The sequence below is a fragment of the Clavelina lepadiformis genome, chromosome 6 (genome assembly GCF_947623445.1).
Source record: "Clavelina lepadiformis chromosome 6, kaClaLepa1.1, whole genome shotgun sequence".
Lineage (NCBI taxonomy): Eukaryota > Metazoa > Chordata > Ascidiacea > Aplousobranchia > Clavelinidae > Clavelina > Clavelina lepadiformis.
In genome coordinates this window covers 1,895,935-1,910,456 of record NC_135245.1, presented here as the reverse complement: position 1 = coordinate 1,910,456, position 14,522 = coordinate 1,895,935, and the positions used below count along the sequence as shown (strand labels likewise).

General features: G+C 36.9%; 2 protein-coding genes across 2 annotated transcripts; both read right to left on the bottom strand.

The window, feature by feature from the left end:
• Positions 1–5,060: 5,060 nt before the first annotated feature.
• Positions 5,061–13,564, bottom strand: LOC143462205 (katanin-interacting protein-like). The gene is made up of 18 exons (XM_076960271.1): positions 13,153–13,564; positions 12,994–13,081; positions 12,134–12,216; positions 10,661–10,822; positions 10,242–10,439; positions 10,019–10,153; positions 9,780–9,920; positions 8,487–8,562; positions 8,214–8,373; positions 7,936–8,101; positions 7,649–7,800; positions 7,494–7,558; positions 7,234–7,344; positions 6,999–7,138; positions 6,195–6,296; positions 5,850–5,986; positions 5,709–5,782; positions 5,061–5,622 (listed from the first exon to the last, which is right to left on the bottom strand). The coding sequence occupies exons 1-18, from the start codon at positions 13,258–13,260 to the stop codon at positions 5,564–5,566; spliced, it is 2,157 nt and encodes a 718-aa protein (XP_076816386.1). The 5' UTR covers positions 13,261–13,564; the 3' UTR covers positions 5,061–5,563.
• On the bottom strand, positions 13,323–14,497 carry LOC143462211 (uncharacterized). Its single transcript, XM_076960278.1, has one exon. The coding sequence runs from the start codon at positions 14,495–14,497 to the stop codon at positions 13,706–13,708; it is 792 nt and encodes a 263-aa protein (XP_076816393.1). The 3' UTR covers positions 13,323–13,705.
• Between the last annotated feature and the right edge of the window lie 25 nt (positions 14,498–14,522).

The window sequence follows — 14,522 nt, the reverse complement described above, 5'->3', positions numbered from 1 at the left end:
TGTTTCATATAAGCCAGGACTTGGCTGGAGATTTTATGATAACTTAAACTTTTATAGCGCCGCCATTTAAACGGTTTACTTCAAAGCAACCGCCAGACCCAGAGATAACTTATTACGTAACTTTAGAAGAAAAATAGGTTCTTTCAAGATTCGGTACCGCCCCAGAAGTATAAAAATAACATTTTTTCTCCCAACAAAGCGTTTTTTAAAACAAAACACGAAATATAACACGATTGTGAAATGTAAAATATGTTTTCATTACGTCATAAAAACAACAACAAAAGACAAACTTTATTTTAATTTTTCGGTCTGTTTAGCAAATCCCAAAATGATTAAACAATTTAAGTCATTCATTTTTAAGAGCTTTCTTTATGTACGATTTAACTTATTTTTTTAATGCTACATCGATGAAAATTTTAGGTGTAACATTAACGCAGTCAGTTACCCGATAGAAGAGTTGAAGTATTTATCTACTGCTCGTAGCTTCGAAATTTAATTCTTAAATTTCAAAAAACCGGAGAAATTTAATTACTTTTTTAAAGTTTCTTCCACAAATTTTTATCATGAAAACTTCCCTCAACGCTTCAGGACATAAAACTTATCTGGTCATTCTCAAGTTGTTAAACTTCTAGCCTGATTTTAAATTTATTTCTTGATATTGCTTTTTTGCGAAATAGCCGCCTCTTGACTGGTTGAACGTATTTTCAAACTACTCGTGCCCGCTTGAACGAGCCCGAAGCTCGAAGTGTTCGACCCAACGAGCCAGACAAAGAGCGCGGATTTCTTTCAAAAAACACTCCAAGCTTCTGTTATTCTATCCGGACCAGGACACGCCTGAATGGGCGTCGTCTCTGAGTCGGTTTTTCTTTTAAATTATTTCCAATTCGTTGTCTTTTGTAAGAAAAGTTTTTACAAAGCGAAACGTCGAAAAGGGGAGATATTTTTTTCTATTCAAGTGCTTTAAGGAAACTACTTTATCCAGTTACACCCACGCCGTACATGATTACGTCACCATTCTTATTCACTGGGTCATTTAATAATATTTATCGGGGGCTGATGACGAAATAAGCTACGTTGGCGCAGCTGAACAGAAAGGAGAATTTTACCCCAACCCAAATCTTTTTCACCGCTATAGGTAAGACGCGCTAGGACCAAATTTAGTATGGTAACAATACACCAGGGTAAAAATTATGTGTCGAATATTAACACGAAATAAAGACGAATACCAACAGAACATGACGCTGGGTGAGTATCTGATAGAGAGAAAAGGACAGAGAAATTGAGCCTAAAATTTCACTTTTATTTCGCCATCGTCCAAAACAGCGATGATACAATGCGTAATCCCAGAAATAAAAATTTGATACGAGTTCTGTTTTGAAAAGAGTGAAGCTGACAATAGATGGCTATTGATTTCAAGCCGTTGATGTTATTTTAATCAAAATACCACGTGAACACACGGCAGTCAACAGGCTTCGTATGTTACACATTCTCTCGTTCTTTGGATATTTTCACCATGTTTTTTTCTATTCCGTTTTGGGAATATGGGTTTGAGTTAAATTTTACAGCAATAAATTTCTAATGCTTTTGTTGTTTCAAAGCTCACCCACCGAGATACGTGAATACAAGTTAAAGATGTTCTTGTTCCATTCTTTCCCTGCAATCCTTGAGATAAACTTCCTCTAAATCTGTGAAAACGCAAACTCCTTGTGTGTCGTCACAATAAGGTCACGTCATCTCTCATGAGATAGTTCGTCACCCAAGTGTCAACCCCAATTTCAAAATCGGAAACCTCCTCCAGGGCAAAATTATTCAAAAAAACATGCCCCGTGACGTCATGTATATAGTATAGTGTGGTTCAGGTAGTTTTTAAGCTTCAATAATCGCAGGAATGCAAATGTAGAAGATGCGTTCTCGGCATACCTTAAGCAGTAGTCGGCTGGTAACCATGGCGATGAATGAAACCAAGCAACCGTGAACTCGTTCAAGCATGCACTGAGGTGAGGTAAAGCGTCGTTTCGTACGGATGAGAATTTCACTCTTTCAACCCGTCGCCGTTAATAACGTTCTCTTGAAATTAATGAACAGTTTTCACCAGTTACATCATGTAGTCTGTGATACAGTTACATGCATACAGTTGTATGTAGCAGTCTGTTGTCCCTTCTTATCCATTTCTGTTTGTGTTCAAAACTAAACTGAATATTTCACTTTTAGCTTGATTCTATATGAAAACTTTCCTAAATACAAAACACGAGCGTAAGTATTATATAGATATGCAAAATGTATCAAAACCGCGTTTGACAAATTTCTGACGTTTGCTTCACACAATTTGAGCTGTTATGATTTGTTCTTTGGCGACAAATAGCGGTTAAAACTTTCTGAACAGTTACAAAATCGAACTCTGTAAAAGGACATTAACGAGTAGCAAGAGGACTCACAAGTGCAAGGCTGTAATGACTTAAGTTTGATAATTTCACCTCGCGTGTTATTAGCTATTATTTAAAACAATTATAGCGAACGCTTTCTAAAACAGGTTCTTTTTGACACAGAAAACAGAGCTTTCCAAGAATAAAAAGCGCTGGGAGAAAGAAATTAAAATACAAGAACAACTTAATGTAATGCCATGCATCCCGTTGCAGAAAAGATCGGCAAATGTAGTAATGGTCCGAAAAGTATCGTAACCTATCGTAGACATTGTTGCTGTAGCGGGTACGATCCTTCAGTTTCGACGTATTATTGTTTGTTAGTGAATACACCTTTATGTATTTGACGAATGTTGTTACTCGAATACCCGAGATCATTTGCAAATTTAGTCCGCAATTTCAAAATCAGCTTAAAAAATTATGTTAGAAGCTATATTTCCCCATTGTAGGAAATTAGACATATTTTGGTTACAAGTGTTATAAATAATCTTCGTACGACAGAACGACCCAATGAACTGGATTAAGCTGAAAAAGTCAAAGCTTCATTTAGTTTTTTAAAGTATTCCTCCTTCCGATGTTCACCAAGGAAAGCTCTCCAGCTTTGCTTTATGCAAGTTTGAACCTGCCAAGGTGGTAAATTCAACATCATGAAGAAAATTCTATGCAAATGCCAACAAGAAGAGCAAACTTTCAAGAAACTAAGCTAGTTAAGTCTACGCTTGTTAACCCTATCCTAACCAGGCTCGCGAGTTTACTAAAAAACTAGGTGTGGCCGACTCCGCACACACATTTTCAATCGTTAATTACTAGAAAACTATACGTCGTAAACTGATCGGATTTTGACAGGTTAGTAGAAAAATCATCTGGCTTCCTGTATACATCGTAATTGTAAAACTAAAGAAAATGAATTTAGTGTAAATCAAGTATTTCTAAAAGTGACACATTTCTAGAAATTCTTCTTGTTACGCCGCGCCCCCGCTGTGCGGAAAACCAGCTGACCGCGAGAAGAGAACGAAAGAGAATAGTTAGTCGAGTTATTGGTGCGTAAATGAGTAATACGCTTCAATGCGGAGAGCAGAGCAAAGCAGAGGAAAATTATGAAAATATCGCAATATCTTAAAAATTACAAAATCCAACTTTATCAAACAACATTAACAAACAAGACTTAACTAGCTTAGTTTCTTGAAAGTTTGCTCTTCTTGTCGGCATTTGTATAGAATTTTCTTCATGATGTCAAATAAGCACAGCGGGAGCGCGGCGTAACAAAGAAGAGCTTCTAGAATTATATCACTTGTATAAACACTTAATTTACACAAAATGCACTTTCTTTAGTTTTACAATTATGATGTAAGTTATACAGGAAGCCAGATGCTTTTGCTACTAACCTGTAAAAATCCGATCAGTTTACAACGTATAGTTTTCGAGTAATTAACGATTGAAAATTTGTGTGCAGTATCGGCCACACATAAAGTAGTTAAAATAGTAATGTCGCGCACCCGGTTTAGATAGGAGTGAGCTTAGTAACAAAGAGATAGGCCTACACAAGATCTTTAGTTCTTTACACCGTCCATATATGCCCAGGTGTTTTTAAGGTTTGACTTTGGCGACCGCTAAGAAGCTTTTAAGAGACCACAGTTATTTTATTTAAGTAAAATTGACCATAGCTGCTAAAACGGATTATTTATTATTAACAATGCAGATTTTACAAAACGCCTTGCAAGTTGCAGCGGTGTAAAATTTTGCCGCCGGACATCGGTTAAACCAGGGGTGTCCAACCCGGTGCCAGCGCGGTATTTTTCGAAATGACTTAAAATATCAACTGAATCGCCTACGTAATTTATGGCGAACTTACATTCCGAGAAATTGGCATTTGTTGTTTGTTTACTAATTTCTGACAGCCATATGGAAAACTCGCTTCGTATTGCTACATCGTCCATCTCACCGAATATTGCCAAACTTGTTAGAGAAAAACAGTGCCAAACTTCACGTTGAAATGTCGACGTGTAGTAAAAACTTTGTTGAATTTACTATATCTTGGTATGTTTATCGTTCTTATAATTGTAAAAGAGGATAATAATAGGTATTTCTAAGATTAGAATTCCTAACATGCTGATGCGGTAAAGTTTGGTCGGCCGACCAATCACTGGATCAGCAAGCTGCACTACAACCTAGATAGAAAAAGTGAAATAAACCAATAGTCAGTTTAAAACAGAAATATATTTCCCCTATAGGCATCATCAGTCCGTCGGAATAAATTTTATCTCATTTACTAGGAGAATATATATATACAATACTAAGCCTATAGGAGTATAGGTGAATATATTACTGTTTTACACCGTGCAAACCGACCCTGGTTTATTTTACTTCTTTCGGTGAGAGTCGTAAGTGTCCCGCATCACGTCATACTGTACAATGACCCAGCAGTAGGTAAAATAAATGATTTTGAACACGCGAGGTAGTTGCAAAAAAATTGTCCTTGTTATCAAGTAACATTCGCTTTCCCCAAATATTCTTATGTTCAATTTCATTTTGTCTAATAGTAACCGGTATTTGCAATGAAAATAACTTTTTCGATATCCTGCATTGGATGACATCCAAACCAAGTTTGAACTTCGCGTTAGTCAACGACAACACGCCAACTATAAACAAATAAGGCATTTATTGCTTGAAAAACGGGGTTTGTTCTAAAAAAATATGAGTACAGTAATCTACTTTTGGCTTATCGTGCGGAAATCACCAAATAAAAGTTATTGGCTTCAAAAACAGAAGTTTCCGGAGGAAAAACTTTAGCGACGTGAACGCTTCTTCCTCTGACGTCATGTTCGTGTTCTGGGAGCAGGTAGGAAGCGGAAAGAAGAGAAATATTCGAAAAAAGAGAGAATGTTAGCTCAAGTCAATATGAAAACAATTGCACCTTTCAAGAACAGATTTTGTGAAGAAAAATACTAAAATCGAGTCATGCTGTATCTATTAATAAAGGATCCCAGGTTGATTCAACCCAGGGGTACCCAACCGACACCTGTGGGTTGAACAGTTATTGGGTTCACTGGTACGTTTGTTGAATTGATTGACAACCAAGAAAAGTAACGCCACCGAGTCACTGGCTGCAAAGTCCGAGAGCGGCAAGTGGCTCCTGGCACTTCTTAAAATCGAGCTTTTACTCTCTTGGACGGCGCCACAAAAGACGTAGCCGGCCTCATTTCTGTAAAAATTCACAAATTTCCAGTGTTGCCTTCAACTAAGTTGGTTAAAGTTTAAAAGGTTTAATTGATGTGAGCCTAAACCTACTTTGATCCACTTCTTTTATGGCTTCTTTGATGTGGTTATTATCGCAATATCGCATTTCCTGTTCCTTCACGTCACTGAAAATAAAAATGAAAGTTACAAAGCAAAATAGTCTACGCGGTCGCGGCTACGAATTATTATTACCTGAATGACGTCGAGCCAGGTAACGCTTCATTGCACACGTTGAACGTCACAGATTGCGTGTCGATGTTAACTTCGTTGTCATGGCGACAAGCGGGCTGAAGGACGCCATTGTATACCAACAAGTCGTCCACGAGAATCTGAAAAGAACTTTCCTTAATCCCATTCAGGTTCTAACAGAGGTTTAGTACATACGACTAGTATGACTCGATGTGCAGTGAAATAGCGGATAGAAATAGTAAGATAAAATGGTTAGGCAATGTCCCTACCTTTTCCCATAAATACTTAAAGGTATTTCTAAGCAGATTTAACTAAACTATAGACTGAAACAAAATCAAAATAATTTACCGCAAAATTTTTGGCTCCCCTCGACGAAGTTTTGGCGTAATTCCATAACTTGATTTTAGAAATGGTGTGTGGCGTGTCGAATATGATGTAAACAAAATTGATCTAAAAACATTTAAAACAATATTTACTCAGACTGCGGCGTCACGTTTTGTGAACGAAATTCATTATTACATAGTTTATAACTAGGGCAATTATATTTTGATCTAAAAAAATGAAACATTTTGACCTATAAAGGATAAACTTTGAAAGGTTTTGAACTAAAAAATTTTTTTTTGACAAATTGGCAGTTACTGGTTTACCGGTACGCTACTAGGCTAGGTCAAGCGCAAGCAACAGCGTAAACTCAGCTAGAGCTTAGCAATAACATTCATCATTACAAATACACAACGGTAAGCTGGCCTTGACTTATTTAGGGCAAAATATTCTTGTTATACACTTTAGTACGCTTTACTTATCACCTGTCGATCACATGAAACATTGTATTAATGTTCATCAAACACACTGAGTCAGGTCCATTGTAATATCGCGTGGTAATAAAGCCGTAATGTTTGTCATAAATAATTAAGAGACGAATTTGTGTCATTTTGCCACTCATTTTTGGCAATAGCTGCTTGACCACTGCATTTTTGGAGTTATTCCTCACTTTAACCATTTTTGACAAATTTTGACCGAATTTGACTTTTTCTTGACAAGTCAAAAAATAATCGCCCTAGTTACAACAAATTCAGCTGCTAATGAAAACAAGTACTGTGGTATGGAATTGTTCTTCAATAACTGAATTTTCTCACCAGTGTGTTCTATTACCTGTCCCGGGAGTATGGGGGCTAGCCACATATGCTGGCCGTCGTGGGTGTTGTTAACTCCATTTATTAACTTATCGGGGGTTCGGATGTCATCTGCATTTTGCTCCAAAATATTTACACTGGATGGAAAGGCAGCTATTTCTGAAAGAAGCAAAGACAAAAAATTTCACTTGAATAACCAAAACGTTATTTTCCAAAAGCTGTCATGTTAAATTTTGTCCAAAACCTGTCCTTACCTTTCTCTGTGAGCAAAAGTTTTTTACCACTGGCATCGTAAATCTCAATTCCATTCAGGCCGATGTAGTATAGATCCCCCCATGTGTCGAAAAGCTCTATCTTGTAAATGACTGGTATGTGGTTACGTTAAGGTCATAATAGGTCAGTCACAACACGGGCACTATAAGATGTGCTTACACAATTTGATAAGTTCACAATTGACTAGTACCACCAACAAAATAGTAGAAAATGAACAAAAGTTGTAGAACAAAAAAGATACAGCCAGTTGGCATGTACGGCGTGTCGTAATTTGTCTGTATGGGCAGGTCAACCTCGGTATGGGATCTACAAGACATTAAACATGAAGAATGAAAATACAAACCAATCGTGTCAGTTTCTGCCAGTTGTGAAAAAAATTTCGAAAATTTGACCCACATTTCGGACCCGGCTGCAAGAGGGGCAACTTCGCATTCAAACAAAATATCCTGAGCGAAGTCATAATGGAGGTTGCCAGGAGCTCGACGAAATATGAACGAGTTGGTCGCAGATATAGATCGACCGTCTAAGCTTATTTCCACTTCTTTCGCCTTCAAACATCAAGTAGAAATTTACATTGAGCTCAACGAAACAGGTTTTTATGCAATATTCGCACACCTGTACCACGTACCTGTACATGTATTTTAAGCCATAACCATACAAACAGTGAATATTAAGCCACTTACTCCTTTAAAAGAATCTTCAAACGACTCATTGTAGTTCCAAACTCGCAGCCCGGTAACCTGCACAGCTTGAACGAAATTGATTTCAATTTTCTGTGGTCCTGCCTCCTTGAACGTGGACATCCACATGTGATTTGCAGCCATGGTGACATTCGTGTCATCAAGTAACCTGAAATGACGTCAGTTTTATTGAATAAAAATATTATGACACCTGTAACTGCTCTTCACATAGTTTCTTTAATAACTGTTCTATGTATCTGGTACATGCTGAACACAAACACCTATTAATTTCATCAGAATAGCAGTCAGTGGAGGAGGAGGTCCTTGTAATGTTGTGATAACCCATAGAAATAGGTTCGTTGTCGTCTCCTAACACTTGCAACCCAGTGAGACCAATATAGTCCACATCACCCCAGTTTGACAACAATCTCAGCTGGATGCCTGGATGGAAAAAATAGAAATCTCATAATACACGTAATGTGCATTTCGTTTTAGTGTAACAAGTTTACGGCAACAAATCATTGAACATTAACCTATTTGCACCAAGCACTAACATTTTGCACAAAACGTGTTCCGTGAATCTTCTGCTGTTTCAGCAGAATCTTCTAATTCTGCATGAGGTAAAGAATCCTGCGAAAGACAAAAAGTTCAATATCTATATTGGGAATGGTCACTTCAGAATTCCGAACTGAATATCAAATACAAGTATCTAATCATTCGAGATAATATTTTATTCACTAATTACCCAAAAAATGATGTAGAAAATGTTGTTCTAGCAAAGCAGTTAATGAACAAATGAACACATGCAAACAAAACCAATACTAAAAAATTTCAAAATACCTAACGAAAATAATAAGCAGTCGAAACTTGGTTGTACATAGCAGGAAACCAAAACAATTTACCCATCTAACAAAAACAATAATCAAGTTGTTTTCAATCTCTATATAAATCGGGTTTTGTTTTGAGACGTTGGTTAAGTGTTTGGCGCCAGAAATTTCATTTGTGTCCTTAAATCATAGTTCAAGGTTAAATGTGCAACATGATATTGTAATAATGTACAAGTTATGCAGACATAGGTCTATAGTTTTATATGACTGACATCTTCCTTCCGAACCTCGAAGTGTAGGTTAACAAGGCATACACAGCAAAAACCTCCCATGTTCTCTGCGTGTGAATGTCAGGGATTGGTTTTACAAAGACAGCACTACAAAATTTTAGATAGACTTAAGATTCTCTATTCCATTCTGGAATTGGATTGCAGACAGGATGAATTATTTAAAACGAGTTGGATGCAAAGCAAATAGACTTGCCATACTGATATTATATCAGGGATTTGTTAGGGATGGGCAAACACTACCTATCTGAGTCCTTTACCTGCAAAAAATTATATGTTCTGGCTAGACACATGTCCTCGTCTAAACATTGTTGAAAACACCTTGAAAAGTATCTTGTTTCAATGATGGGAAACATTATTGCTGGATGACTGTCGATGTCGTATATTTCTAAGGGAGTGCCAGCACTTACTGCCCTTTAATTTGAAGTTTGGGAGGTCATGGGCAATTGCGACATTGACACGTCCGATAATTGGGCCAGTTTAAAAATGATTGAGAACCCCTGGCCTTGATCTGAGCAGCAGGCGGACAAACTTGCCTGGCAATAGGCAAGCGATAACATTTTTCCAAGCATATAGCCGTACAAAGCACAAGCATACTAAGTAGTATAACAAGACAAAAATGGTATAATTAAACCGGTGGTATAACTTATGCAAGTTGAAAATGTTTACAGCAAAGAAAATGCTGAAGTATTATATGCTTAATATTATCATATATCGTAAATGGTTATGTCACCTCGTTAATCTCATCGTTAGTTGTGGACGGACGCTGATACTCTTCTAGACTGTCGTTCAAAACACTTTCCGCATCATCGAAAGTGTCGTCAAATTTTGAAATCTTTTCCAGGATTGCATCATCAGTCGTAAACAAGATATTCTGAGCATGTAAAGATTTCAAATAACTGTTACAAAAGAGTTAATAAAAGGACAATTTAGCTGTAAGCAGTGGTGCTGAAAGATGTGATTGCAACTCACGTCACCAAAACTTTGAGAAGCGGCAACTGATCCCGAAGCTCTACCAATCTCGCCACTAAATATCGAAGCTTTGTCAAGTGTGATGGTCACTTGCCTGGCACCTCGTTGGGAATGAATCCGAGATTTGTTGTAATTCTAGAAAATCGCACATGCAATGAACCTATTACCGTCCAGAAAAGTAAGACGAGTTTTATTAAAAGTACCGTCATCAATTTACTCTCACCCAAAATCTAATCATAGCAATTCGATTTGGTTGGGCAAAGGTGATGTAAATAAAATGAGGTAAACCAACAGTAAAGGGAGCTAGCCACATGTTAATGTCATCACATGTTTGATTAATGCCATTTAAAAGGTTGTCCACTGTCCGTGGGTCTTTTTCGCAGCCAGACAGAGTGGTTATGTCTGATGGGTCAGCCGCAATCTGTATATAACGTAAGATAGCAAATAGCTTAAGGCTTTTGCTAATTGAAAAAATATAATAATTCCTAAAAACAATACTGTAAAGGTGTAAAACTTAATGCTTTATTAAACTTATAAAACCATAAGAATTTAAAAATTTTTATTATCAGTATGATGCATGCCAATGACATAAAATATTTAAAAGCAGTAAGATGCCGACTATGGCTGTTCCTGCTATCTTACGCTTTCCACTTTCACAGGGGTGCCATCATCCGAAAATATTTCAATTCCATTCAAGCCAACGTAGAATTTGTCTCCCCATGTTGATGTGATGTTGATTGTAAGATTTTTCCCTTTTGGAAGTTCTGGGATCTCAAAGTCTTGTCTCAAATCTGCTCGTTCGTCCTGTGTAACAAAAGCGTACATTATGCCAAGTCCACAACTGTTCCCAAAATATTACAGTAGAATTCGCCTATATCGACAGTTCGAATATATCGGCACGTTTTCGTTGGTCCCGGCAAAATTCCTATCTATTATGTACATTCGAGTTTGCCTATATCGACTTCGGCTATATATACAGTTCGCCTATATCGACACCTTTTTGATCCCCCAGAGCATTTTGTTCGTTTATAGTGACAGTTGTAGCTCTTTTTTTCATTCCGGGATATAATCCCACTTACGACTTTATGACGTTATCGTATGACGGTTTAGGCTGCCTAGTGGTATTTTACGTAATTATGATGTCATTATGACTTATTACGACTTAAGCAGTGTCCACAAATCATCATGTTGGAGCTATTTTTGGTTTGGCTATCGTCATTGTAGGCTGATGAGTTTCTCTCTTCTCACCGAGGAATTTTACTGCTCCGTTTTATATCAATATGTAAATGCAATTTAGCGCACACTTACTTATCGATTAGATTGCCTGCAAAGAAATAAACACCACAGCAGCAAATAGAATACCACTTTTATTTACAGCTTCCAGTCGCCCGATAATATAATCGAGGTATTCTCGTTTGCCTTGAATGCACTCGGTTCACTGTATAAAAATTAACGTTGTAGATTCACAAAATAATTGATTCCTTCTAGCAGTAGCGGCATTAAGTGGTAGTGCTGATTAGAGTACACATTTAACCCTTACATTGAACTAAAACCGGGAATTTAGGAACAATTTATATTGTTTTGTCTATATCAGCGGTTCCCAAACTTTTATAAAAATTTTGCCTGGTGGCAAATGCCTTTGCAATTACTTTGATATTTTGCGGCCCTATAAAAATCAAAGAATGCTATAGGAAAAATGCAAAAACTACACCAATGAAAGAAAAACCAAAAACTATCAAATACGGTAAGCGTTTAATGGGATGGGTGCACTTGTTTTGCTGCAATTAACTTATAAATGTTTAGTTGGTTTTGGATAGCGCAACTCTCATGTCGTGTACTACATCCACCCTCTGAAACTGCGTTAAAGCTTTAAAGACTAATTCTCATTGCGGACCCTCTGAAACGGCTTTATGGACCCCAATTGGTCTGCGGACCCCAGTTTGGGAACCACTGGTCTATATCGACACTTTTTTTCATCCCCTTGAGGTGTCCATATAGGCGAATTCTACTGTATATGCCTCTTAACCTCATATACTTGTTTTGTTGGCAAAGAAAGTAAAAACAAAGATAAGGAAATGTTTATGAGAAAAAAATACGTTGCTAGCGTGAATGTACCTTTGCAGCAATAGAGAATGACGAAAACTGTTCTGACATGTCTGATGTTTCATTGGCAAGACCATTCTGAGTGCCTATATTACCTAGCAAATAAATATAAACATTGTATACATCAAGTGATATTAAGTGTACACCGATCTCTTATTAAATCATACCATTCAGACAAACAAAATCCGCCAAACCATGATTTAACCATTCATGCACAAACTACTGCAATATGTTACTTCTAAAGTATCGTTTCTAGAAATCTTATTTCAATTTTGAGCATGTTTTACTGTAATTAGATATAACCATTTTCCTTTATAGAAATTACCTAACTATAAATACTTGCCTTTTTCAGTCATTAATTATTAATAGTTATATATATACTGATTAGGCCTATTACTTTCTTTAGAAGAATTTTCAAAACAACATTCAATTAAAAGCTGTCCCAGAGTCACATAGAATACTACAACCTTTGCAACAAAGGCAAAGTTTCAAATCAAACTCCCAACTTCAACCTGATATACAGTATAAAGTATAGCACTAATAAGTAATTGTTTTGATTGAAGCCAAAATTTTCCTTTCTTTTGATTATATACTGTTAGATATTCAACAGTTCTTGATAAACCTTATCAGACTAACTATGTCTTCGAAAGACCAGCGCATATTATGAATTAGTATAACAGGTCAAATTTTTCCACCGCTTAAACTCACTTTCAAAATATTCCTACCACTATGCATTAGCACCATTGCAAACTCTTTTTTAGTTTAATCAACATTGATTTAAAACTTCTCAAATCTACTTTCTAAGTCTATTAGCTTCAACCCAATTAAGGTAAGCCGGGTAATCCCCACTGAACAAGGAATTTTGTACTTACCACCAGTCTTAATTCCTCTCAGTCTTCCCAGCTGTGAGTAATTGAAACACTCCAGCGACCTCCAGCTTTCTTCCAACCAGTTCTTTGACTGTAGAATCAAAGTTAAACTATTTCTTTATCCTATACATGTGTTCCACGTAAGCCTTGAAAATTATTTACCTTTGGATTGGCCTGCTGCTGTTTTTGGGATTGGTGGAATGAGCCATTGTTTGCAACAATCGGCCTAGATGCTACACTTCTGGGCTTTTTATCAACCGTTTCAGCCATACTGGCTCATTACAGCAAAATATCATGATTTGACACATGCATAGGAACACAAAGTGTAATGCCTGGTGAAAGTCAAGAAATTAGAAAGTCATGATAACACAAAACTTGAAACATGGCAGATGTGGAGATATTTGTAATGCCCCTATATTATAAGTTACAGATAACATCAAACACTCAACAAACAACACACCACACTGATTCAAGTAAAATGAAGTGGCAATACAATGCACCAATTGAAGCCATCTGTATGATTAAAATAAACCAAATAAAACTAAAATAATGATATTATTAAATAATGGTATGATAATTTAATCATTGGTGTCAAAGAATGAGGACAACCACGAAACAGTAATAGTCACAAACATGCATATTCATAGAAAAAATGTGCCAGCATAATCGTTAACATTTACATCTTCTAATTTACGTAACTTAGCATTGGGAGTTGTCACTTTGGGGGAACGGGCATGATCAAGTTCGGATTTACTCCCATCGGATTAAAAACGTTTGCAAGGTCAAGTTGCTTTTCAATTTCTCCCTCGTCGTCTTCAGGTTCATGTCCGTCCAGTTGGTGCAAATAAAGATAAACCTTTCTCAGATTTAATCTCAAATCTCCGTCGTTTAATGACTTTATCTGCTCTGCCAGTGATTGGATGCAATCTTCGATAACTAGTGATTCTACTGGGGACAGGGTTGGAAGCGATTTTCCAGCAATGGAACTTGCCAAGTAGGTGTAGATGGAATTGTAATCCGGTTCAGGAAACTTAGGTTGTTCAGAGGAGTTTGAGGAACTGACATTTTCTTTCTGAGATGAAGAAAAAGTTGATGAAACATCAGGAATAGGTTCCTGTGTCGCGACCATGAGAGCTGTGGATATCTGCTGCTCTAAGTCAGTTTTTCTCGGAGTAATGGCATCGGTTATATCAAACCATTTGTCAATAGGTTGGTCGTTTCGATACTTGTAATCAGCTATTTTTTTGCAATATCGATGTAGAAACTGGCGAAGATCCTCATCCGATCGTTTGACCGATGTACTTTTCACTTTTTTGATAAGATTTTCGATTTCGAAGTCAGGTGTGTCACTTAAACAATCAACAACTGGATTTAGTTTTTTAAGAGCATCTCTCAATTTCTGCTTGTTTGAAAATTTTTGAATCCTGGTTGCTTGTCTGAGCTGATCTCTAGTCATACTAAAATTTGCCTTCTTGGTTGATCGATCTCGCAACTTTTTGGGACTCATCGTAGATTTTAATACGGGTTAAAAA